We start from the raw sequence: 27,077 nt of genomic DNA, 5'->3' as shown, positions 1-27,077 counted from the left end.
TTATGAGAAGAAACTAACAAGGTGGAAATAGATGTTCAAGTTTTGAGGTATTTTTTTCAGCCAACCAAGGGCCAATTTCGTACACCTGTTGATTAACTTGCAAGAGTTGTTCAAGATTTCAGTGTCAAATATGCTTTTTTTATGTTAAATTTTGTTTTTTTCTTCTCACAAAATTGATTCAGCTTGGCAACCTCTCTTTTTAGAAATGGTGATCAAACTGTTAAATGCGGATTCATTAAAGAATAGTTTAACAACAAATTCTTATGGCTGGATGCAACATAGTCTCTCTTCAAGCTGCAGCTTGAGTATTTAAGATCCATAGGGAATTAGTTCACATGGATCAGTTGAGGGGGCTAGACACAGCTATCACATGAAGAAGGGTGGCAGAGGGGTGTCTGGGTAACTTTTTGTACACCCCTTTTTGAAATTCAGACACCCTGATGTTACTTTCCTAAAAAAAATTATCTGGACAAATATAGTAAGTGAGCAAGTTCGACATGCTTTTTAACCCTTGAAAGCATATTCGGATAACCTTTTGTACGAATTGCACCAAATTCTACTAGCTTGTGCCAATAAACATCCACAAGATTTGATCTTGGCCTACAGGATCAAAAATACTGAACTACCAACTCGAATCAAGACTAGACACAGCAAAATACGACAAGGTTTATCATCTATACAATCTCTGAAGTGGTAAACATCAATATTTGTAAATACTGCCGGCCAATTAACACACTTGACTCTTTTTAAGAAATAATTGTCAACGTCAAATATGTACAAAATGTAGAAAATAAACTACAGCTACTGCGACATTTGTTGAAATAAAATAAAAACGTAAAATTCAAAAATGGCTGTAGCTACTTCAGCAAAAAGCGCTGACATCAACAAAACAACATATTTTTTATTTATAATTAAAATACATAATCCTTTGAAAATATCATTTTTGCATCAAGTTTATATAAAAAGTAACTACAATTTTTTTTTCTTCATACATTTACACTGCCAATAGCAACTAGGGAGATGTATGTGGAATAATAAGCTCAGGTGGTAGAGCACCGGGACGTTAATCCTGAGGTTTTTGGCTCGAAGTCCGCTCTAGTCAACTTTCCTTTGTTCAAACCCCAAATAATTTGAAACAATTATTGCCAGTTTTCCTTCTTGACTAGAGAATCTGTCCAGAGACTGAATCAAAAGTTTACGGATTCTAATGGATCCTTACTCGCCATCTTTCAAGAACAAACAAACAGAATCACTACACCAAACCAAGACTGGACCCCTGTCTGTACTATGATATTGGATAAACGTGCACAGTGGCATGAGCTTTCCATAGATGCCCAAACAGTACACTCCCATCACGTCCGCAATAGAATTTGACTGCATATCTCTATGTGAAATTAACGTAGGTCAAAGGTACTTGTATGTACAAGCCGGCTGGAGGCCGGTCTCTGGCGTTATTCAAGAGCCTCGAAATGTAATGTCAGGTGTTCAGGCTACACCAAAACCCCCCTACATTTTTTCGTTTTCAGAACTTGTACAATTTGCCTCAAGCCCACGTGTCAAAATTCAACCATTGACGTAAACAACCAGAAAAGCATCTAATCCTTCTGTCAGTGCAAAAACATCACACTCACAAAAACAAACTTTGCATTTTCTTAAACCGCAATAAATGTGAACCATGTTGAAAATAACTTTCTTTTTTTCCCACAGATTTCACTGTGCTGAAAATCACCCTTTTTTCAACAGCTTTCAATGACCCAACAAATAATTAAATTTTCCAATCTGAAAGAATCTGAAGTGGGAATAAAACACCTCAAAATAATAGGAAAGAATTTGTATTCCCCCCCCCCCCCAAGACAATCAAGGGGGACATTAGAGCATCCAGCCACCTCATTCGCAAAAGAAATATGAATCTAGTTCACTCAAATTAAGATGTTCCTTTTGGTCAAAATGGGTGAAAAAGTGGTGGCAGTATACTGAAATCTTTCCCAAACAAGCCCTTCACCAATCCATTCCTCATCCGACAATTAAGTTTGCTCATCAAGTCAGCCTCTTCCCTATAAATCTTCTCTTGCATTCAAGTGCTTGATTGCTTTGTCAAGGCTAGAAACAAACACCATCCAGTTGGAAACCTGATCTAGTAATTACGACCTATGTCATCTCTCTACGTAAGCCCTATACCCAATTTGACATCATTCCTCCAGCTCCACATGAGCACTGTAGACAAATGCCATCTGGAAATCACACAACACCCGACTCATATTAACACCATTTTCGGCCATGTTCTCTTCAGTTACAATGCATGCTCTCTGCAAGTTTTGCAGTTAATCTTGTGGCAAGCTTGCAGACATTTCTGTTAAGGGTTACACTTCTGCATTTCTGATGCTGATTTTCTTTGCCTTCATACAATTTTGCGTTGGCGAAAATTTAGTCTGAGACTTTGCAGTTTCTCTCTCCTGATTTACAACAAAATTATGAATGTTTTTTACTATTGATCCACCTGATATTTTAAGCATTTCCGGCGCAACAAAGGCCTTCCTTATTCCTCCTACATCTCCCTGTGAACTACAACATCTATCTACATGTATTTATAGAACCTATTTATGCATTACAAAAAATAACGAAAAACCAGTATCTATAGCAACTCAGACTGATAAGAATTTCAAAGACAGAATAACCATACACTTATGGCTCTTCCTTTATTAAATAGTCACCCCTCTGTTCGAGTTAAGCCCTACAAAGTTGGATTACTGCAGCACTTGCACCCTTCGCACAAAATTCACCAGCTAGAGTAGAGTCTCATTAAATCAAGGTAACAAGTGAAGTCAGTGCCCTGCTCTCAACATGAAGCATTCTACACTATTTTGGTCCCGATTCTTCTTTTAAACAGAAAATTCAAATATAATGAAGTGCCCCCTTGGTGTTGATGAACTATTTAATGAGTATCATCCAGACTAAAATTCTTGAAAAAAGACTCTCAAATGTGACATCAAAAAGTCTGATCCTTTAATGTAGCGAAGACTAGAATCTTGACACATCTTTTAGTAGGGAGACTGCCAACATAGGGCTAGAAATCTCAGTTCGTAGAGCGCCAGCACACTAATCCCGAGGTCGATCATTGGTTTCAAATTGTGTTTTATCAACAAGCGTTTAAGTGGTCAAATTATATGGAGCCAAAGTTAAAAACACAGTATTTCTTCATTTAAAATTTTAGTTATCCTCAGTATTTTTTGCTATGCAACCAATAAAAATTCACATTGTGGCCTAACTGAAAGCAAATTTATTAGCCAATCACAGAACATGTAAGGTAAGGAAGTGCCCACGAAGATACATAAACAACTTGTTGATTGGATGAAAGTCATGAGGCACTATAGCCAATAATACTGGTATTTCACACATAATTTACATATTAAGAATGGCAACTGGTAACCCTATTAAGCGGACGATCGGGAAAAGTCTTGTATGGTGTTCAGACAATGATGTCAACCTTGTTCCCCCGGCTTTTATCACCAATACTGGCCCCCAGTGTTCACCCACAAACCACCAATACATGAGTTAGTTTACGATACATTCAACGTGTACAGCAGGTTACATTATGTTAAATATAGCAAATGTATACTATGAGTGTTAACTGATATGGCACTCCGAGACGCCATTTTGAAAATGCACCCAATCAAGTGCACTTATTGATGGCCCAATTTGGAATAATGGGCCACCTTGAAATTAACCTATCACATTCATTAAAAAAAAGATATTGAAATGCATACCAGACTATTTGCCGAAACTTACCAGATTGCAATTTTGCATATACATACTAGAGTGAAATGTAACATTACCCAGTACTTCACAGAGAAACAAGCTGATTGGTTGAACAATTGCGGCACCAGCCAATGAGAGACATCCACACAAATGAGTTGACCAATAGGGAGGAGGGGCGTGTTCTAGCAGTAGCAACCACCTTCTTCTTGTTGCATATCATTATCTGGCTCTCTGGGCGTTAGTGTGACAGGAACTTTAGAGAGAACATCTTGGGTTAAGGAAAACACTTTTGGAAAATTCTGCAAAACTCAACGTTAGAAATTATTCCCTAAACCTAAAGAAGAAAACAAAACAGAAGTGTTATTCAAGTTATAATAAAATAGTATTAATTACTCGGGGAAATTTCATTGAAAATAAGCACTGAGAGCAATAACGCTTAGCAGGAATTCTAGCAAAGCATTGTTACAAAGTAAATGAACCAGTCGAAATCAACATGTCGTCACAGTTTGGTCGGTAACCACAAAAACCTGTCAAGAAAGTATTTCTCCTACAAGCGCATCAAGATAAGCTCAGGTCAAAATCATTTGTTACTGGTCCTGCTCAAGATGTTAACACCTTTTACTTAACCCAGCCTTCAAAGAGTCAAAACCAAGTCTTGACCCACTGAATTCCGACAGCCATTTTAGCCAGGAATATTTGACAACATGAATGATTTTCTATGGGCATGGAATCTGAATATAGTTTTCAACAGATCCCTACCACATGACGCAACAAGCACATACATAGCGCCCTCGTTGGGGTAAAAATTTACCCAACTTGTTGATAGTTGTATTACGCATGTACATGCATGTAAGTTTCCATTGTCTGACCAAACTTAAAGTAGTTGATGCAATTGGTCTGGTCTCAGCAATGGAGTGATCCAATAACTGGCACAACTGAAAAATAAAACGTCCGTTGACGGTAAACTTCTTACAGAAGACAACACCTGGTGATACACAGGGGCCGCCTATGCTTCAATGCATGTTCCCATGGTGATCAAGCCATAACCCTAGCCGCTATTTTTGAAAAGGCCAAGTTGGCTTGAAAGTCAAAAACAAAATCTTGTCAACTTTCTTTGTTCATGCATAAAATAACAAATGACATCTATTCCACACATCAAAAAATCATTGAAAATAATACGTGTCACGTTTATTAAAAAATACACTTTTTTCAAAACGAATATTGCTAGAACACCGAGCAGCCACCTTCACGTTAACATTGACAAAAAAAGAGAATTTTTTTTTCAATATGACCGATGTGTACTCCTGGATTTTAAAGATCACAAAACGTGTATTACTAAAAGGGCAAACGAAAGTAACCTCATTGAAAAACTTTATTTTCCGATTTATAAAGAAAAAACAACAGTTTATCATAAGTATCGGTAAAGTCCTTTTTCGTTGTAATCTTGTTTCCCTTCTTGTTTTCTCTTTGTGTTAAATAATCATCAAGATTGCCCCTATCAGGATCAATTTTCAACAGAGCAATTTTAGCAGAACAAACTGTCATTGTGGTTGTCCATTGGGTGTAAGATGGATGCGACCCTCCAAGACCCTTTGACAGGTAAACAAAGTACAACACTTTGTTTAAGCAGCAGATCAATGCAATAAAATGGCTCCTAAAAAAACCATACATAACTGATTTATACTTTTAGTTATAAATACTCCAAACATATGTTGACAATCCCATGTGGAGTTTCCTTTACCTAAAACAACTAAAAAATTATCACAATTACAGAAATTTTGCTTTACTATTTTGCACCTTAATTGCCTACAATCTTTTGCCAAGCACACTTTCAATATATCCCTAGATGAAATTTGTGTTTACATCATCACAAGATAACACTTGGTGACTAGCGCCCACCAAACAAAGATCAAAAATAAGGAGGCTAGTGAGGTCAAATGGTGGAGCACCGGCATGTAAACTCAAAGGTAAGAGGTTCAGATCCTGCTCTAGACACTTTTTCTTTGTTCACTTGAAGATTAGATAACATTTTGGTAGCTTGGTTCAGAATGTGTCACATGACTGTTTTTTATCAGCTCCGATTCGAGTGAATTTCAAGGTACAATTAAATTACTATTTTAAATAAAACAAGAAACAGCACAACGCCAACAAGTTCTGTATAACAGAAGCGCGGCAATTCAAAAGTTTAAGTGCTGTTTCTAGCAATTCTTGTAGTAGAAATATCCAACAGTCTACAAATCAAAATGATATCAGAAAAAAAAAATCTCCCAAACAAACAATTTGAACCAACAGCACGCAAAGTTATCCTTCACACTAAAGTGACACAAACAGATAATCAAGAATGCACATAAAATAATCTTTACAAGAGAAAAATGTGTCAATCACTAACTTTCAAACTTCCAAAGTTCCAATTTTGCCCACAAAAAGTGAACAAAATACAAACATTTTGTTTCTCGTCACAGTACCCCCAAGGAGGGTTGCAGCAGAAACACCTGTTTTGGGTGGGTTTTGTTTTAGATAACTATGAGCCTGGACTCAGTGTCAGTACCCAAGGATCTATCCAGTAAGTCTACTGCCACCTATCAAGTTGAAAAGCTCCAAAATTAGATGGCTTATAAAAATCCTATACGTAACCACTTACAAAAAAAGTTCATCTTTAATAAATATCCCCGTTACAAAAGTCAAATTGTAGTACTTTAATGTAGGGCTAAACCTTTAACTTTATTATTGACTTGTACTGTACAAATGTTACTTACTATAATATTTATAATTATTGATATGAACTATGGCTCATTTTTCTCAGAGCCACATCAACTTTGGCTCCGACTTGGGCTGTGTGAACGCTATGATCCAGCAGCAGCCATAGCTGCTTCTCCTCCATACGACCATAATTGAAAATGCCATATTGAAAGTGCTTAATTTGAAAACTAATGGGGGAGCCTAAGCCAGAGTCTAAGCCAGAGTCTAAGCCAGAGCCTAAGCCAGAGCCTATGCCAGTGCCAAAGTATAGTTTAAACTGATCCTGAAGCTGTCATTTCAATAAGGGCTGATGTTTTCTAAAGCATAAACCAGAGCAAACACCCCCTGCCCTTCCATGACACAAAAAAAAACTAATTCAGAGAAAAGCAAGTACAGAGATAAGCTGTTTTGCCACAAAAAACAGGATGAAAGTGTAAAAAGAGGCTAAGATAGGATGTGTTACATTCACATCCATATTAAACAGTATCCCTTTCAAACATTGAATAAAAATCGACCTCAATTTAACCAGAAATGATCTTATATTTACGAGTAAGGCTGTTGCGCCATGGAAGGGCCGAACCATAGCCATGGATTCACAAATCCCTACATCTTGTATTTGTTGTTGATTACATTGAATGGTCACATACTGAAGTACACAAAATAGGTAAACATAAAATGGAGCCATGCAAAAACAACCACATCTAAAACTGAAACATTGCTATACAATGCTAGTCACTTTTGAGGAGTCCCTAGTCTCATGACAAAAAATATTACAATAAATAAATCTATCAAGCAAAATTCCCAACAAATTAAAGTCAAACAAATATATAGTCAGATATCATTGAAGGAGATCTTTTTTAAACATTTCTCCAGCAGTTAGAAAATTTGGAATTCAGTTGGAAACCTCAGAATCTAGCACAGGCTCTCAGCAAGACATCTGGGCCCAATTTCATGAATCTGCTTATCGTAAGCACAGATTCAGCGCTTACGGAAGCAGGGAATTCTGTGCTTACGACAAGCGTATTTCACTGGTTAGCGCAAATTTTGGCTTCTGTGCGTGCGTACTCCACGCTACTAGGCATTCTACATGTACAAGGCTAGCGCAGAAATTCAACGGGGAATCGTGATCATAAGCGCAGAATTTGGCGGTAAGCAGAGCCATGAAATTGGGCCCTGGAAGCCTGCTACAAAGAACATGGCTTTCCTTGATCAGAGGGTTAGATATAGGAGGTATGTCCATACTGTATGTCTGTACAATTTTGAATACCAGGTCCTAGACAAGAAAAAAATGATTAAGACTGATCGATGAAATGAATTTCACCAAACTAAACAATATGTGAAAAAATAATCGTTGGACAAAATTCATATTTATTTACTGTACTTAAAACATTTTGTTTCAATATCCCTAACTAAATTTTAAGTGCGAAACACTAAAAGATTAAATTATCTATACAATGCTGATTTGTTTATCAAAATGTTGGGGATTTCAACTTTACTGGTGGTTGCATTTTGACTTCCTGGTTGTATTTTATACATGAACTGCCAACCAATTACATCCTAAATTGGCTACCATGACTAGTATTCAGCCAATCAGAAACAGGGTTACCAATACTCTGACCAATCAGACGCGATGTTACAAAAAAAGGTGGTAATAACCCACCGACGACTAAATTTACCGAATGGCTTCTTTTTTTTCTGGCCAACGGCTACCATGACTACTACTCAGCCAATCAGAAACAGGGTTACTAACACTCTGACCAATCAGACGCGATAATACAAAAAAAGGTGGCAATAACCAACCGACCACCAAATTTGGCTTTTTTCTGGCCAATTGGAGATCAGCTTTGATACATGATATATATAGGTAGCCAATGAGAGTGTCCGTTATAGATCAGCATGCACATCCACCTTCTTGCTGTTGGGGATCCTGTGACGGGGTCTTTTCTAGTTTGACTTCAATCACTGGAGAAAAAGAAATCACAGTCAAGGAAAACATGCTCCAAAAGCAACTCAAAAACTCAACATACAAAGCTCAAAATGAAATAACGAAAAATTTAAATCATGATGATGAAGAATTAAAATCATAAGTATAGAAGTCTTGAAGAAATGGAACTCAAACAAATCAAAAAAATTAAGCAAGTTAGGATGAGAGTAAGATGAAGATCGGAGTTCTTGTTACAGCTCAAATGAAAACGGAAAGTTAAAAGCACACTGGTGAAAATAAAAACTGAACGTTTAAATGAACATGTTGGATAATGAAATTTTAAAATTAAAATGGACAGTATGTGGAATTGACAAACAAAGAAACTTTCTATGAAATTATGATCTTAAAAGAAAAATTACAAGTCCGCACAGGATTCTGCAGATTCTTTCCTTGGTTAATTAACCTTTGACGAATTACATAAAGGGTGCTGTGACTTGTGGTATACTTTCCACCACCACAGAGCCGTATATTGGGAGAGTTGCGACAACTTGCGATTAGAAGCCATTTTGTTCCAAAGAAACGGATGGGCGAACACGGGTGCCAGACTAGTCTGCCCATTGGGTTGTGCTGCGTTTGGAGACAACATGGTGCCCAGCAACCACGTGACCAAAGAAAAGTGGTCCCTCCATGTCGCAACTCTCTCAATACACAGCTCTGCACCACCAATGACCACAGCGCCCTCTATGTTAATTCATTACGTACATTTCCAGTGAAGCTTAATCCAAATGTTGATTGTGTGTACACAAAACACAGTGGTCTCGAAACCAAGACTCAATAATTTTGGGCTGGACAAAGAGAAAATTACTAGAGCGGCATTTAAACCTGCGTTCATATCCAGCTCCAGTAAACAAACTGTTGATTATGCCAGTGTCAAAAGTTTGTTCAACCCCCAAAAACGTTTCCTTTTGTGGCAGTCAGGGAGGGGTAGCATTAAATCAAAGTTGTGCACAATTTAATGAGAAAGAAATATCTAGAAAGATTATGGATGAGCATGGAATGTGGAGGTATTTAGTAGGGGCTGATGGAATGTATCAAAGTGAAATATGACTGAAGGGGAAGTTCCTAAAACACAGCATAAAGTCACAGTAATTAGTATGCAGAAAAGCCCCCAAAAAGTTTAATTAATGTATTTCTTTGTAAAAATACAACATATAAGGCCACATAAAAAAAAAATTGTTGATCGACCTTTTTGCGGATGGGGAGGAGGGAGGTTTTTTGTTGACATGCCAAAAATGAAATCAAGAATAAAGAAATCATCACAATCACTATAAAACAGAGGGTTTGTGTGTTTTTGATGTTTTCAATAGTTTTGTCAAACAAATTTAACTCCTAGTTGACATATTCTGTAAACTTCTTCAAACAACTAAGCACAGTGTAGCCCAAGTAAATATTTGAAGAATTGTTCTTGCTTTGCCAACATGAATAAACACCTTCTTTAATCATCTTTTCAAACCTGTACATTTTGAAAAAATATCAGCTGAAAATCTGGGCAGTAAAAGTATAAAGAGATATCCAGACAAGGAAAAAAAAAAAAAAAAAAAATGGGGTCGGGTGGTTTTGAACGGTCGGGCGGGGTCGATCAACAATTTTTTTTTTAAATGGCCTAATGACACCTTGTTTACAAACAAGAGTGACAGTGCAATGGCCATAATTAAGATACTGCAGTCCTATGTGACATTTATCTATCAAAAATTTGTACAAATCAGACAGTGCAATAGCCATAATTGAGAAGCTTTGATGTGTAGTGCATAGAGACTCTGTTGTATTATGCGCTCAACAAGAACGGCTTATTATTATTTCTTTCTTCCATTGATTTTAAATTGTAGACACCAACAGGCAAAGACACAAAGCAAAATATATAGCCAGTAGCAAAGCAATAATAACATAACAACTTAATTCAACACTTAAAATGTCAAATTACAATATTGACTTCAAACTTCAATTATTGAACATCCACATTAACTATGTCACAATGAATTATTTTTCCTCTACAATGTCCAGACGTTCATTCAGAACTCACATCTGTCTTCAATAGTCACATTGATGGTTGCAAATCATTCAGGAACCCCACATAAATCAAAATTACTGTCTGGTTCCCTGAGCTCATTACAGTATGTTGGTCCCAATATCTTGAGCACCAGACTAATTCTTTGATCCGAGCCTCACCCTGACACTCATTGTGTGTCTAACTGCCAAGATGGGCTCAACGCAACAACAGCACATCCACAAACAGCAATGCATGCAAACAGTTACAAAATCATTCTCAACAAATAAACAACTCTACAGAATACAGAAACGTTTTCGCAAACATTACGTATCTTGGCTAAATGCTTCAAATGCGATCCATCAATAATGGCACAAACTCAACCTGCATATTCAGAGTTAACTAATGGACCACCTTGCATATAATGTCACAAACTCAAACGACCCGATCACCAAGGTCAAAGGTCATTGCCTGAGAGTAGTGCGTGGCATGTATACAACAGTACATTTTCATTGCCTGACCTCAGCAATGACGGCCTATGCAAGACAGGTATCTAATAAAAAGGACTGCAACAGCCACATGCAACAGTTTGGCTATGCCGTCCTGAATCCACCAAAATCAAGCAGAACAGACACTTGGGATTCTGAAAGGGTTTGGGGTTGGCTCGGGAGTTTTTTTTAATTGATCATGCAGTTGTAGATTGCACTTACCCAGAAACTGGCGAGCTCTCAAGTCTCTGAAAAGTCTTCCAAGACCTGAATACTGAAATACAATGATGCAATTCTACACAAGAAATGCCGTCTCATTAGACTGTATGCATTGACATTGTCGAGCCACAATCTTAGAGGTTAATCTATGACTACACAATGGAAAAAGCGCAGCTAAGTACGCGGGGCGCACAGTATCAGCCAATGAGCTACCTACTTTTGACCCACAGCCGAGGGCGCCCTACTAAAAACTGAGAAACCACATCCCTGTATAAAAATGATTAAGCATGGTATAAATGTGTTAATGTTCATCAACTCAGCTCTAAGTTTAATCCATACATACTGATCTAAATACAAACTCTGTAAATAACAACTAAAACCTTAATTTCTGTCACCAAAAAAAACAACCAAACACACTTGGTCTACTTCTAATGTCAATGAGCTTAGATGTTAGTTTATTATTACACACACACCACCATGAATCTGTTTAGTAGGTTTCGGTTTGGCTAAGCAGGGAGCTCAACTAACAGTTAGCGACTAAGGGGGGACAGAAAACCAGACTCCTTAAATGTTATAGATCCCATGATAGTGAGCTTGACGATCAAAACAAAACATGAAAAAGTAGAAGAAAACAACCGATGACAGAGAGTTAAATATCAAAAATTCAAACTTCAGAAGCGAGTTCTCTATAAATGTGAAATGTTTAAGACAATAGAGGGTGTGTCTCTCAGCGACCCTTTTCTAGTGGTCTCGTCCCTGAAAACAATGGAAAGGGACCGATGAATGGGCGGCCCTTTATCGTCCCAAAAGTCTCACATTGGTGTTAACTATACGAAGGTTTATAAGTACTTGGATGTGTGTACCATGTGAAAATATCTATGTTCACACTGGAGTCCACTTCTGGGAAACTCCCAGGGTTAGAAATTGAAGTGTGAAAACACCAATAAAAAGTTCATCATTATCATGTGTAAAATTTGTCTTGGGTGAAAGGTTGCAGGCACAGCAATTGCCGTGGTGCCCTGTGCTTTAGCAAAGTTCCAATACAAATTTTCCTCATACAGGTGCCTCAACCGGAGGAAAATTGGCGTGCCCCTTCAAGAGTGAATTTCAAAACCTGAGGGGTATAGATTTAATGAGAATGTCTGAGTAAAGATTTGTTGATTGAGTTGTAAGGATACTGTCTCCAGTGTTCTTAGGTTCTGTTGTCTCCATTCCTGGTAGGGCGGCTGCTACTCTGCGGAATAGCTACAAGAAAAAGAAAAAAACAATATTTTGAAAAAACATGTGAGGGAAACAAGTAGCCTTGGTCGATCAACTTTTCAAAATGTTTTCCCAAGTACACACAGAAGTGTTGCCTAAATTTACTTGTAGTCGGTTCATATCAATTTGGTGTTTCAAAAAGTGAGATCCATGATAAATGTATGTTAAACCCATTTCAGTTCTAATCTTGAGAACCAGAAATAAGTAGCTATGGATGGAAACATTTTTGCTAAGCTGAAACATGTGTATATGCTTTGCTCGAATAAGTACAGTAGGTATGCCATACATAAGTCAGTGCTCGGCTGATATTAGTGTATCTGCTGACCTGGGAACAACGCAATAAAGCTGCTTAAGCCCAAAGAAGCTAACATAATGCTAACCAGAATAAGAAAACCAACAAAAATACCACATCACATGCACCACTTATAACTGCTATAATGCTGGTTTCTGCTAGACAGAAAAATGTCTCAAGCAAAATTGTCTGCTTAAGCAGCTCTGTGAAATTGGGCCCGGCTTGGAGTCAACCATGACCATTATATTGCATGGGTAGCTGCTAAGCTGATATTTGGAAACCTGCTTAGCCAATATTAATATATCTGCTTACCTGTTTGACATTGTAGCCGGCCTTGGCGCTCGTCTCGATAAACAATACATTGAGTTCGTTTGCTTTTCTTTCTCCTTCATCTCGCGACACTTGCCTGCGACAAAAAAAAACAAGCACAATAGGATTTCAATAACAGAATCACTACAGTCATCAATACAGCCTTAGTGGGGATGGCATTATTGATTTCTGGCTCCAAAAACTTTCAGTAAAGTAAAGTACAATCGTTAAAAGGTACGAATAAGGAAGGATGCATTTAAGCTGATGTTTGTGAGTCTTTGCTGTATTCAACCTGTTCAAAAAAAAGAACAGGTGCTGCTGGTTTGTTAGAGATCTAAAATGGTTAGAACGCATCATTATTGTTTAATGAGTTAGGCCAAATAAAATAAAATATCAGTTGATTGTACGGATTTTTCAAAAAAGAGGAGGATGAGCGAGCACCTTTTTGATTATTATTAAAAAAAAAAAATTCCAAGATGGCCCATAGTATTTCAAATCAAACGGGCCACCAACTCTTCAGTTTGAACCCACCTCAAACTTATTTTATATCTATTTGTTGCATGAGGACCCGTGTTGACAGGGTCGGATTATTACACTAAAAAGATTTGATGGTAGATATTCACTAATTGTTTTATGAAACAGACGGTTACACGTGTATGAGAGCATCACGTTAGAATCGGGAAAAGCTCCTATGCCTCCTTTTTGAAAGGATGGATAAAAAAAAATCATAAAATAAAAAATAGTATAAACAAAACGATGCGGCCCCCCAAAAGGATGTGGGCGGGGACGATCAACTGGTTTTTTTTGGTTTTTTTTGCCTTAAGCCATCATACCTTAAGCCCTAAATGACTGCTAAGGGTTTGTTTTTTTGCACTAATGTTATGTTGAGTAATACTATTCAGGGCTCAAATTTTAGGGGGAAAATCCACAAGACAGCAGGGGTTGTAGCTCAAAATATTTATACCATCGGGAGGATGGAGGGTTATGATTATGTACCGAGTTTGATCTTTACGTACATCCCCCACCCCCCCCCCCCCCCATCCAAGAGGGGAGTTTGTCGTTGAACACCCGTGTCGGGCAATGGCCCCTTCTACTACATACTACTACGACCCCCCCCCCCCCCCCCCACCCCCCACCATCAACAAGATCTTCAGGGTGGTATTGGAACCCACATAACGGAAACGAAACAGGGGAAACCCACCTTTTGTCTCCCAGGTCTGTCTTGTTTCCGACTAGCATAATGATGACATCACTCCCCCTCTCTGTCCGGACATCATCAATCCATTTTGACGTCTGGTGAAATGAGTTCGCATCTAAAGAGGAAGAGGGATTAAAAACAGTGAAGGGTTTAAAACAGTATTTAACAGGCAGTTTTATTGCTTGCATTAGGGTGCCACAGGCCTCGAGTTAATCCACTGCACCTTCAGCAATTGCCTTGGTGCCCTGTGCTTTTGCTGTGGTTCCCTTGGAAAAGTTCCAATACAAATTTTAATTGTCCACATAGAAGTACCCCTTACCAGAGGACAATTGCTGTGCCCACGAATGAACTTCAAGGCCTGTGGTCACATGACCATGTTTAAATACCTTAGCTCACCAGAATTAGGTTATCGCACAAAACACCATTCCAGATGTTACAGTATACCATCTGTGACTGGTATTAAATTTTGCTAAGCAAAAACCAATAAGCAATATTTGTTGCTTGAACAGGTACTATAAAATTGGGCCAAGGTCAGTGCTCCTAGGAAGTACATGTATGCTATTCTGAAATCCAATCACTGAAATTAAGTGAAACTGTACATGCACCGAGTTGCAGTTAGAACTAACCGACTGCACGTAAAAAAAACGACTAAATATTTGTGTACGAACGTAATCAGTAATTTATTTCTGAAAGGGCTAACTGTGCAAGGTCCCTTCTCTTTAAAGACATAGCAATTTCATTTGAATGGCCACCAAGGCTGAATTACTAGGCAACGAAAATTGTGATGTCCATGGAGTTCTGGGCTTAAAAGTCAGGTGTTGCTTCGATTTGCATTTTTATTTCTTAGCTTGTCACTTTTCTGGTCAGGTTTTGAAATACACAAGGAGCCGTTTTGGAGCCGTTTTTCTTAAGTATTTTAGTGTTTTACACTTTTAATCTTAGTAACTGACCTGTTATTTTTGTCTGTCCTGTATCGCTGTAAATATAGCCTTTTTTAAATTGTAAAGTTCAACATAGAAGGAGATATTTTCCACGAATTTGATTTCAAGACCTCAGAATTAGATTTTGAAGTTTCGAAATCAAGCATCTGAAAGCACACAACTTCGTGTGACAAGGGTGTTTTTTCTTTCACTATTATCTCGCAACTTCGACGACCAATTGAGAAACACCAAGTAAGAAGACTGGTCTTTGACAAATACCAATAGTGTCCAGTCTCTTTAATACTTAATGCTTTTCAAGTCTTCAAGGAAAATAAAAATCAATGAAAAATACTGAAATAAGGCAATAATATACTGGCATACCATTGACCTGAGTCAGGCATGACATTTGGTCCTTGGGAAAAAAGCAGGAATATTTTTTCGAGTACAAGGGCTTACACCATACATCTAATCACAATTTTTCAGAGTTTTCCCAAGGGTAAAAAAAAGACCAAAGTAGGAAAGAACTATAATGCCTGCTGCTTACTTGTTATATCGTAGACTACCACTGCGACTGTTGAATCTCTGATATAGCTTGGGATGAGGCTGCGAAACCTTTCCTGCCCCGCCGTATCCCAAAGCTGAAGTCTCACCGTCCTGTCCTCCAGGTACATCGTCTTAGACAAGAAATCTATGCCGATGGTTGCCTGCGAAACAATCCAGAAGGTTTGGAATAAAAACAATCTGCCACGACTACTAATTTCATCTGTCACAGTTTGTCCTAAAACCATTTGAAATGCAAGCGGAATAAGTAATACATTGCAAACTCATGCAATATTTACATCATTAAATACACAATTTATTTCACTCACTTCTGCAAAGTTCTTAAATACAATTAACTCTTCAAGCATGTCATGGGTATTTATTTAGTTCCCAGGCAAACTTACATACATGTAGGCAAACCTCCAGACTCTGGTAAGATTGGTATGCCTGTATCCACGATTTGACTATGCAGTACTATGCAGTACTTTTTAAAACACCCACCTGGTATGTGTTGTCAAAACTGTCGTACATAAATCTTGTGATGAGAGATGTCTTGCCCACTGAAAGATAAAACACAGACAGACAATAAGATATTAGTTTTTGACGTCCTTTCGTGAGCGGTCAAAGTGATCTGGGTCAAATCAATACTCTGTTGTCAAGGAAACTACAAGTGTTCATGTGAAGGATGACAATTATTACGCTGTCAGTAATATCAAGTAATTATGCATTTTTTACAGAAACAAGCATCAACTACAATTAGCAATGTGTCTTATTGTGCCCCTTACAATTACATGCACTTGTACACATGTACATTCATTATTACGTAGGTACATGTAAGTCGTACATAATGTAGTACATGTAGGACACAGTATTTATGAGGCCTAAAAAAATGGCCGCTCCAAGCTAATAATAAAAGTAAATTTGCCTTTTTGAGATGACAGACACTACAAGAGTGCACTAATTGGTTTGGATACAGATAAATTTACCCAAACCTAAAGTAATAGTGAAGTTAAAATGTGTCCAACACATCTCGAAATGGCTTACGGTTCACATAAAAAGTAAATAAAACATCCATGCATCAATTAATATTCCAATGTCACAATGAATTATCAAATCACTGTGATGAATTTGTAAACAGTAATGTCAAAAATTCAATCCTTCAGTATATGACATGGAGAGAATTCTGTTATTCAGCTATGAATAATTAAGGAGAACAAAACGTGTACATTTTAAGTGATACAGTGCATACATGTACATGTATCATGCAAGCTTCCATCTATTCCCAAACCCACACTTGACATGACATTATCATCTGCCACTAGCCCTAGCCTCCCTCAGACCACAAACCCTCGGCAACGCTTCTTCCCTCTCGACAGGACGAAGCTCGCCGGGCCCGCGCATTCTAATTTATGAGAGGACATTTTTCCCCTCAGTCTGGTACACATGACCAGACTTTTTTAAGGTGATGGTTAGGGTTACCAAACTGATGAGGCCGTTGCTTGACTTGGCTGTCAGGAAGAATCAATAATGAGAGGGCCACATTACGGTGAAATGACCTCATAAAAAAGACTGTGAAAACATAATGTAGTATCATACTCTCATCATGCTTTTAGTTTGCTAAACGTACATATTTCAGTTTTTGTTTTCAAGTAGGACATACTATCACTCAGGCCTATTATGCTTCACAGGGGCAACACAGGTGATTGCCTTGGTGCCCCTTGAAACGTTCAAATAGAAAGTTACAATTTTCCTGATTGGAGTTTCCTTTGTACAAAGGAGAAAATCCCTTAGTGACAATATTGCCCTTTCAAGAAGGAAGCGTATCACCTGATGTATCACAAACATAATATGTTACCAGTGGACACTCAGAGCAAATTGCTACAAACAAAATGTATCAGGCTCTGCTACATGTACTAAAAAATCATCACTTGCTACTCAACATTGGCATTCAGTGTGCACAAAATAAGTAACAGTCAAAATATTTTGCTAAGCTTGAAATCCATAATCGTTCGCTGGTAATTAACATATTTGGGCACTCAAGTTGTCCTTTCCTTTCACCTTCATGGACCCTGGTGTATTGGGCACCACAGCAATGGGAGACTTTCTGGGACGATAGAGGGCAGCAGACTTACCGGGTAAATCCATTGTTCTCAGAATTATGCGCATGTTCAGAACTACGTAAACAATGGAAATTTACCCGGTATGTCTGCTGCCGCCTAGCGTTGGAAAGTCTCCTATTCGGGAAGGTCTTGACCCTCGCTCTCGAAGGGGGCACAGCAATTGTCCTGTAGCAAGGGGCATGCTACGAGGAAAATGCACATTTACCTTAGGGCAAAGGGCACCACAGCAAAAGCACCACGGCAATTCCAATGGCACCCATGGGTTAATTTGAGCCTGTTTTCACTAAGTGCAGTTCTACTGTAAGCTGTATGGCAAGGTAACCCATTGCCGAGTGCTGGAAATGTAATGAAGACTGCTGATTTACCCTCCAAGCATCAAAACAAAAAATGTTTTCTTTTCCAAAGGTCTTTTCTTTGATTAATATTCACTTAACCCCCCCCCTTCCCCCATAAAAAAACAGCAAAATTGCAGAGAAAAACAATTATTTTGAAAGACTGTATGAGTTGTCATGAGATCACACGTCTAGTATCCCCCTGTAGCATCCATAAGGAGCTCTGAAAGAAAATCTAATCAAAACTAATCAGGGAGGAATTTTGCATTCATCACGTTCTGGTTGGGAGCATGTTATCTTACAATCTCTACTCGACTGTACTCTCCTGGTATTTCCGTTTCTACTACAGTACTAAATGATAACAGAAGGAGATTGTCTCATCTCACAAAGCTTGGCAGTTATACCCCCTTGTGGGAGTTTGCCAAGTTCCATGGACGGGAAGATCAGACAGACAGACAGACAAACTAAAAGTGGTTGCTATGGGCATCCTATGCTTCATTTCTTCTTCACATGATGATCAAACTACTGTCGTCATGCAACAATTGAGCAAAGTACTGTACATACATGTAGTATGTATAATTACTGCATCACAATTCACAATTCTTGATTTTTTAGAAATCCTGCATTTGTAGAGATTGGCTGTTGCCAGCTTGACAAGATATCCCCTAGTGGGAGTTTAAGTCCAGTTCCCTGGACAGGATGATCACACACAGACAGACAGACAGACAGACTGAAGGTGGTTGTTACATGTACATACGAGCATCCTATGCTTCATTGCTTGTTCACACAAAGATCAAAGCAGTCACTAAATCAGACAAGACCTGATGATATGCAAAGTACAGTATGTGTGTACGTGTGAAAGATGGAGATGACGATTTTGACATCTTTTTATATCCAGACCTTGTCCAGAAGATGATAGAAGTGTTGAACGATTTACTTAATTACCCCCAAAAAATGTTGATTTGACTGTACCCACAAATACATACTGTACAAATCAGAAGTACATTTTAAACGACCACGTTTAGACTGTAAAAGCACCTGCCCCCGTTATAAAAACAATTCCTCGGCACGGATTTCTCACCCTTGCACATTAACCGCTAGTAAACTTGTCTCATTCCCTTCCCAATGCGACGTCTACTCCCAAACAGAAGATGAGCCTAATGAATATTCATGAGCTGAGTGTCTTTGAGTATGGCTGATGACACCCTGCCCGTCTCTACAGCCCGATGTCTGAGGAGTACGCATAATTGGCCATACAGATGTAGGCAATGATGGTTACACGTAAGGCCAAATAAATAAATAAAACAGGTTTGGTGTCCCCACCCGCTTCCTTTTTAGAGGCTTCCTTTTTTTTTCAATTTTTTTTTTTTTTAAACAGGAATCTTTTTTGCATTTTAACAATCTAAGACAAAAGTAATAAATTTCCCAAAAGAGGCAGCTACGTGTAAGGTTTTTATTTTTTATAAATTACCACACAACACATTTTTGGACGAGATCTATATTAAAATGTATCATTTTTTTGTTTCGTTACACACAAAAAAAAGAGAGAAAAAAAAGGAGGCAGCCTCTTAAAAGGAAGCAGACGGGGACGCTAAACATGTTTTTTACGTGGCCTACATGTAAGCATGTGGTTTGACCGTGTAGCATTATGCATTATGTTTGGACCAAATACTCAATGTTGATTTGGAAGTGTCGTGCAAGGGGAGTTTTTTTATGCAGTGCGCTGATCAAACCGAATTATTGGATGGGATGAGGGTTGACATTTTGACTGTAATATTCACAGCAAATAAAATTGAACTCCGATGGAGCTTAATGGAGTATTTACACGTGAATAAACATTGGGAAGTATTTGGAATCTTGGAGTGAGAAAGGCAACAGATATTTAACAAAAAAATGTTATAAACTCTGGATTCACTACAAAAGCGTCATTTCCATTTACCATGTACACTGTGTGTACATGATCAACAATTTATAAAAATAATTTCATATAAATAAAACTGAAATTCAAGGCCTGATTTTGATGCACTAAATTTCTTAATTTCTCTTATTTTTTTTTCTGAAGAGTATGCACTGACTGACATGTAACACTCTTGAAGATCAAAGCTTAAAACACTCTAAAACATACAATTGGTACAATTTACATGTATGTATGGAGGCCTTGAACTTCGCTCTTGAAGGAGTACTTGAATTTCCCTATGAGAAAAATGTAAATTTGCACAGGGCACAATAGCAATGTATACAGGGCACCACGGCAATCGCTGTGGGTTATAATGAGGCAGGTGTCTCGATTCTCAGTCCCGGGAGCCCCAGGTCAACCATCCGAGCGCTATAGACCTTTATCATGCTGTCACCATCTTGGTCATGTTCCCTGTTTCCAATAACAGTTATGAGTGCTAACATTCATTGCGCATGGCACCAGACTATTATTTTGGCCAGCGTCAGTTTGGTTATAATGTACATGTAAGTTGGAATGGAGTAAAAATCAAGATGACCACACCGTGATAAAGGTCTTGTCTATAACTGCTTGGGTTGACCTTAGTAAATGCTCATGAGACTGATGATCAACGCGTTTGACACTTGTTGATTATTCTACTAGCATCACAGCTTGACCACTATCCCTTGGTAATGACCACTATCCCTTGGTAATGACCAGTGGCTAGAAGCCAAGGAGGTTGTTGATGCGTATAGAAAGTCATGTTTATTTAATTGAATTTAATTGAGTAAGGGTGGAAAATGTTCAGTCACTCCCCTGCTGACCGCCATTCAAAAGTTAACGTGACTTGTACTGCGTAGATCAGGGATGTGAAGGCTGTTGAGAAAAAAAAATGAACCCGCGCAAAGCGAGAAAGCACGTGAGCTTGAAAACGTGCGAGCATGAAGCCCAATAATACAAAAAAAAAATTCGATCTTTTTGGGGGGTGGGTTGGGCAAAAAAAAGACCTGGAATTTGTTTTTAAAAATAAGGGCAACCAAAAAACGTAATTTTGTTTCAAAACGGAGAAATCACATCTCTGGTAAAGATGGCTTGGTCACAGAGCAACAGATTTGTTGAACAGTGTCATAAACTCTGTTGTTTGATGAATAAGGTATGCTTAAATTATTTATCAGCTTCTAGGTCGCCAACTCTGCTGCAATCAGTATTTCTTGCTAGGATGAATAAGAAACCCCTGTACTTTTTTGCTGTTTATTGAAATTTAGATGGAAAACTAAAGCAAATTTGGAAACTGGCAAAACAGATGAGAGCATTCGGCCTAATTGATAAATTGCGTTTCTACATGTATTTGCATACTCTGTGGCCATTAAATACTGTGTATTCACAATCTTCATTGGCCTTGCACTAAGCTTGGGCGATATCGATTTATTTTATTCACGATACATCGCCGACAATATATCGCGATATTCTATATAATCGCGATTAATGAAAATTGACATCATCGGTCTTAAAACTCCAAGTGAAAGTTGTAGAAGAGACAGTCCTAGCATAAGAGAAGTGTTCTCTTCTTCTGGTTTTACTCCAAACCTATGGGGTGCAAGATGTCTCAGCTAGCAAAAACATCGCGATATTTAATCGATATATCGCTATATCGCGATTATCGCGATATATCGATATTTCGATTAAAACCAAATCCATCCGATATCGAAATCGTGTCCAAATTAATATCGCGATATTCGATAATATCGTGATATCGCCCAAGCTTACCTTGCACATTTTTATACATTATTTATTCTAAACATTTCTGCAATTGAAGGACACACACTTTGTATCTTGCGAACGATCTAAGAATTTTGCTCAAGGCTCAGTTGTAATGTAAATGTTTTGCACAGTCATTAACATGGATAATATTTAAAACATAAAATGGTTTACTTAAAATTCTCACAAAATGATCTGTGTATTGTAATAAGGGCATCAGGGATAAAGAATTTTGTTTTGAAGTTTATGCATCATATCTGTACAATGAACATGCGCATATTTTGAAACCAATCTTTAAAGATGTTATGACTGCATTCAGGGATAAAGAATTTATGTTGAAATTTAAGTGTGATGTGCACTGAACAATGAACTTCCAAAATTTCAAAAATTGGGGTTTAGAATGCCCCCCTCAACCCAGTTTTAAGCCAAAAGAGAACAATGCCATTGTATACCAGGCCTGCAATTTCTTCTTTGAGAGGGCAAGGCCAATTTCATTTTGAAAAGCAGGCCTGTATGCTTTGGTTTTTTTTGAAAGAGCAAGGGCACCAAGGCATTTTATCCTCGGTCCCGATTCAACTCTACGGATCTGAGCGTAATTGTATACATTGTCCAAACTCAAAATCTGTTCTGTTGGACTGTACATGTATGGCTAAATAAATGTCTGGCTGGTACATTGTACAATGCAGGCCTGATACTTCACGGAGGCAACGGGGGCAATTGCCTCCGTTGCCCCTTGTCATTGCCTTGGTGCCCTTGAAATGCTCCAGTAGAAATTTACAATTTCCTCATAGGGTGCCCTTTGCCAAAGAAAAAATGCCGTAGTGCCCTTGCCCTTTCAAAAACAAAGCATACAGCCCTGCAATGTATCCGTGTAAGCCTGATCAATTAGGCAACAATTCCTTTAGTCTACTTACACAATTATGGTCAAGAACAAACAATGTCAGGCCTGTAGTGTTAGAATAGCATCATACAGAACGACTGCGTATTACACTGACATAAAGTAAAATTTATGGATGCAAAAAGTCACTGACGGAGGCCACGTCAGAAACGACAGCTTCACACATGGCTACTACAGCTACGGCTTAGGCTGAATTACCACATCTTACTTTGAGTATAGGCTGTCCTTAGCAACAGCCGCAGCCACCACTTTGTACATGGCATAATTCTGTGCTCCACTTAAAGGCAGTGGACACTATTGGTAATACTCAAAATAATTATCAGCATAAAACCTTACATGTATTTGGTAACAAGTAATGGGGAGAGGTTGAGAGCATAAAACCATGGAGGTAGAACTCCATGATAAAACATTGTGAGAAACGGCTCCCTCTGAAGTAACGTAGTTTTCGAGAAAGAAGTAATTTTCCACGCATTTGATTTCGAGACCTCAAGTTTAGAATTTGAGGTCTCAAAATCAAGCATAAAGGACACAACTTCGTGTGACAAGGGTGTTTTTTCTTTCATAGTTATCTCGCAACTTCCACAACCGATTGAGCTAAACAGGTTTGTTATTTTATGTACATATGTTGAGATACACCAAGTAAGAAGACTGGTCTTTGAAAATTACCAATAGTGTCCACTGTCTTTAAAACTGAATTCCTTGAAGAAACTGAATAATCAGTGACTAACCATGCTTCAATATGACTATGAGTAATCCAGTAGCAAGATCTAAGACCAATTTCAACAGGACTTGAACACCACTGGTCAAAGACCTGTAATTTTAGCAACAGGCCAGTGACCTCAAATCCAAACAATTCCGACTGGCTAGTGGTTTTCTAAACGCCCTTTTAAAGATGCACCAATGTGTAGTAACTTCATCTTCAAGTTCAAAAGCCTCACTCCAAAAAGAATGGTCCTGCTTACGCGATCACGAATTAACATTTCTGGCAGAAATGTCACCCTCCTTATTATCAAATTCAGAACTGCAATGTGTTATGGCTAGGCAGATGGGGCAGATTTGCTAACGCAGTGTACGTTGTCATGCAGGACTCATGCACACATCGCTTATACTTTGTGTTGTTCAACAGCGCCCTCTCTTGATATTTTGCTATTCGCGATAAACCTCATGTAGAACCAAAACTAGTCCCTCATGCAACGCCCCCTTTCATGAACACAGAAACCATCTTCTTCTTTTTTTGACAGTTTTGAGGCTTGTTCAAACCAATGGAAACTCTCCTTTATTAGTTTAAACTTAGCCCATTTTGGGTTTTTCTTTACTAAACTATGCTTCCACTCCTCCCCCCCAGGCCTGGACTCCTGGAGTTTCATCTTTAAAAGGGCAAGCAATTAGCAAGGCCATTTTCATTTGCAAAAGGGCACTTCCCATGAAAAATCTTCCATTAAGTCAATGGGAAACTTATAAAAGGGGCACCAAGGCCAAGAGCAGGGGCAATGCTATTCTTAATCTTAGAACTATCCTCCGCTATAAGAAACGCAGAGACGATAGCGAATCGAACCTCATATATAATAGTTCTAGGACTAGGAAAACTCCACGGAGACCATGGCCTCAGTCTGTCCGAGCGAGGCCTGCATGTAATTCCATGCCTGATAAGTGATATCTCTTTAAATAGTTTTTAAAAAGTTTGTGGAGGAGTTTAGTGTTGACATAACTGTTTGAGTTGACGATGGGTTAACACAACAGTGTATCAACAATAAATAGAAAACCCCTAAGTTAGGGGGTAACGCATCATTCAAATAAATTGCAAAAAAAATCATACACATTCAATCACACTTTTCACAGGTCAATCGCATATCACGGATAACTTTCCGTACGACGCCACCACTTTTTCATACATTTTTACAAAAAGGGATATCTCATTGAGGTAAATTAGATACTATATTATTTCATATCGAATGAAAAAGTGGTGGCGCCATACGGAAACTTTTCCCATATCACTATCAATCAGATTTGTAATTGTAATTTGTACGTTTTTTACGACCCTCCCTGCATCAGTGCATGCAGACATGGCAGACGAGATGAAGAATGTGATATTTCAAAATAAAATTTACAGTGAGTATAAACTCCTGTCAAAAATTGCTGCTACATTTTACAGAGACATTTCCAAAATTTTACCACAGACACTGACTGAATATAACTTAAGTTATAATAAAAGTGAATGAATTGAAAAAAATTATTTTAACAAAAATGACAGTCGGCACTGCACACACAACCTGACACAACACGAAATTTGCACGAACGACGACAGATACTCACCGCTCTGTTCGCCGAGAAAAACCAGCTTGAATTTCCTCAAAGGATTACCAAAGTCTCCCGCAGAAGACATGTTGAACTGTCCTTTATTATTCACACAAGAAATTTGACAAAATGCACAATAACTGACGTATTATTTTCTCTCAAAAATCGCCAATTCGAGTAAAAAATATCGGCCCAGCCTTCCGCCACGTTAAAGCGTCAATGTGTGAACTGCGCAAGCGCAGTATAATTTTCGTGTCATGTAAAGGTTTGATTGGAGGCGATTTCTTACCTCCGGTGAGGATGACTCAGAACTTTTGCAGGTGAATCACAAGCCAAGATGAAATAAAAACGTGTTTCTACGTGTACTTCTAGAAAGAAGACTTTCTTTAAGACTGTTCTGCTACTCAGTTGTTGTGAAGCGACTCAAATTTATTGTTTTAAAATCAATAATAAGTACGTTCTCCATGCATCATGTTTCCAAGTAGATCCATGATAACAAATCAACCAATGCGAGTGCTCAAAAAAACAAAATTGTACAGAGTTAAAAACAAAAACTATTACGAATAGGAAACATAAACAATTGTAATTTGGCCAAAACTTTTTTGAAGACAGACGTGTCATCTGACATGTGTAACTTTTATTTGACTCATGGCTTTTTATAATGTTACATCATCAGTTGATGATAAATAATGGGTAATGTGCATAGCGTCACTAGGATTTGAAACTTTGCATGGTGGAAATAAGATATAGGAGAGTTTGCGGTAACACCATGTAATAACTATCTCTAAATGAGTTGGGGTGGTTCTGAAAAGAACCGTTGGATTAACTTGACGTTTCGATCAGTATGCTCTGATCGTCTTCTGGTGCATAATGTCGCATTAACTCAAGCATGTGGTAAACAACTTCTGAAAAGAGTTGTTTCATTGTTGTTTTAAAATAGATATCATCATAAAGAATGAAAATAACAGTACTAAGCTAAATGTAACTCAGATTCAAATATCATTTTAAAAAAACTTCTAAAAAGCTTCACTGTTGTTCACGGCCACTTCAAATATGTTTTTTTTTTTTTTTATCATAAAGAATGAAAATTACAATATGAATAGGCAATATTAATGTAACTCAAATTAAAATCATGAAAACAACTTCTCAAAAGAACTGTTTCATTGTTTATATTTATGTATATATTCATCATAAAGAATAAAGAATAAACATCACAGTTGGTGTAAGGAGGAGAAATTATTGTATCATCAGCAAACTCCACTTTTTCACATGAAAAATAAGTTGTGTGGAAACACGTTGATATAAATCTTGAAGAGGACACAAAAAGTAACTAAAACATCATAATTATTCATCAGTTTGGTGTTTTATTGAGCATCATAAAGTAGATCAAACACATGTTAAATAAATAATTTAAAGTATATACATCATCAAAACAATTATAAAAATAGGTTTAGTTTTACATTTAGATAAAACACAATTAGTTTACTGCTGTCATTTGTCCACAGAGAACTCACTAAAAAACAAGTCAAACAATAGAGCAGCAAAAAAATACAGTTGAAGAAATTGTTCAAGCATTTATGTTATAAGAATTATACAAATCTGAAAAATGGAAACAAAGTTCAAAATAAAATTCATTCAATGTGAATGGAAACTAATCATGTGTGGTACAGCCAAATAGGGATGATAAAAAGTACCACTTAAAACGCGATGATGGAATTCAAACTGCACAATGTGCCATGTGGATGATAAAAGTAAAACTTAGTATGCAAAATATCATTTGAAAGGATGCTTTTGTTGTGTACAAAATCTATTTACCAATTTTATCAATACATACTCGTTGAACCCTATGACATCAATAGTTTAAAGGAACGTTACAGAATTGGTCAGAATCAAAATCGCGAAGTTCACAGATTTACATCAAACTTACACGGTCTGATGGTAATGATAGTAGAAAACATCCATTGAAATATTTCTGCCTGAAGTGTCATAATTGATGAGAAATAAATCATCTAATTTCTCATTTGGAGTTTATCGCTCAGTGAGCGTTTTATT

The 27,077-nt window shown here is 37.7% G+C and overlaps 1 protein-coding gene across 2 annotated transcripts; it reads right to left on the bottom strand.

The window, feature by feature from the left end:
- Window positions 1-425: 425 nt before the first annotated feature.
- On the bottom strand, window positions 426-25,243 carry LOC117298931 (ras-related protein Rab-6A). 2 transcript variants are annotated; one of them, XM_033782312.1, is made up of 7 exons: window positions 25,044-25,243; window positions 16,191-16,249; window positions 15,694-15,853; window positions 14,233-14,344; window positions 13,035-13,128; window positions 12,349-12,415; window positions 426-4,009 (listed from the first exon to the last, which is right to left on the bottom strand). In XM_033782312.1, exons 1-7 carry the CDS (start codon window positions 25,111-25,113, stop codon window positions 3,939-3,941), a joined length of 633 nt encoding a protein of 210 aa, XP_033638203.1. In that variant the 5' UTR covers window positions 25,114-25,243; the 3' UTR covers window positions 426-3,938. The 2 variants fall into 2 exon arrangements, with proteins under 2 accessions (XP_033638203.1, XP_033638204.1); XM_033782313.1 differs by lacking the exon at window positions 426-4,009 and adding an exon at window positions 8,108-8,457.
- Between the last annotated feature and the right edge of the window lie 1,834 nt (window positions 25,244-27,077).

This window comes from Asterias rubens, chromosome 13 (genome assembly GCF_902459465.1).
Source record: "Asterias rubens chromosome 13, eAstRub1.3, whole genome shotgun sequence".
NCBI lineage: Eukaryota > Metazoa > Echinodermata > Asteroidea > Forcipulatida > Asteriidae > Asterias > Asterias rubens.
The sequence above is the reverse complement of the archived record's forward strand: the minus strand, read 5'-3'. Positions and strand labels throughout refer to the sequence as shown.

Coding starts and splice junctions, on each gene's coding strand:
- LOC117298931 (XM_033782312.1), bottom strand. CDS start 25,113: ATGTCTTCTGCGGGAGACTTTGGTAATCCTTTGAGGAAATTCAAGCTG. Junction 15,854..16,190: donor GTTTTGACAACACATACCAG/GTGGGTGTTTTA, acceptor ATTGTTTCGCAG/GCAACCATCGGCATAGATTT. Junction 13,129..14,232: donor ACAGACCTGGGAGACAAAAG/GTGGGTTTCCCC, acceptor TTTTTGTCGCAG/GCAAGTGTCGCGAGATGAAG.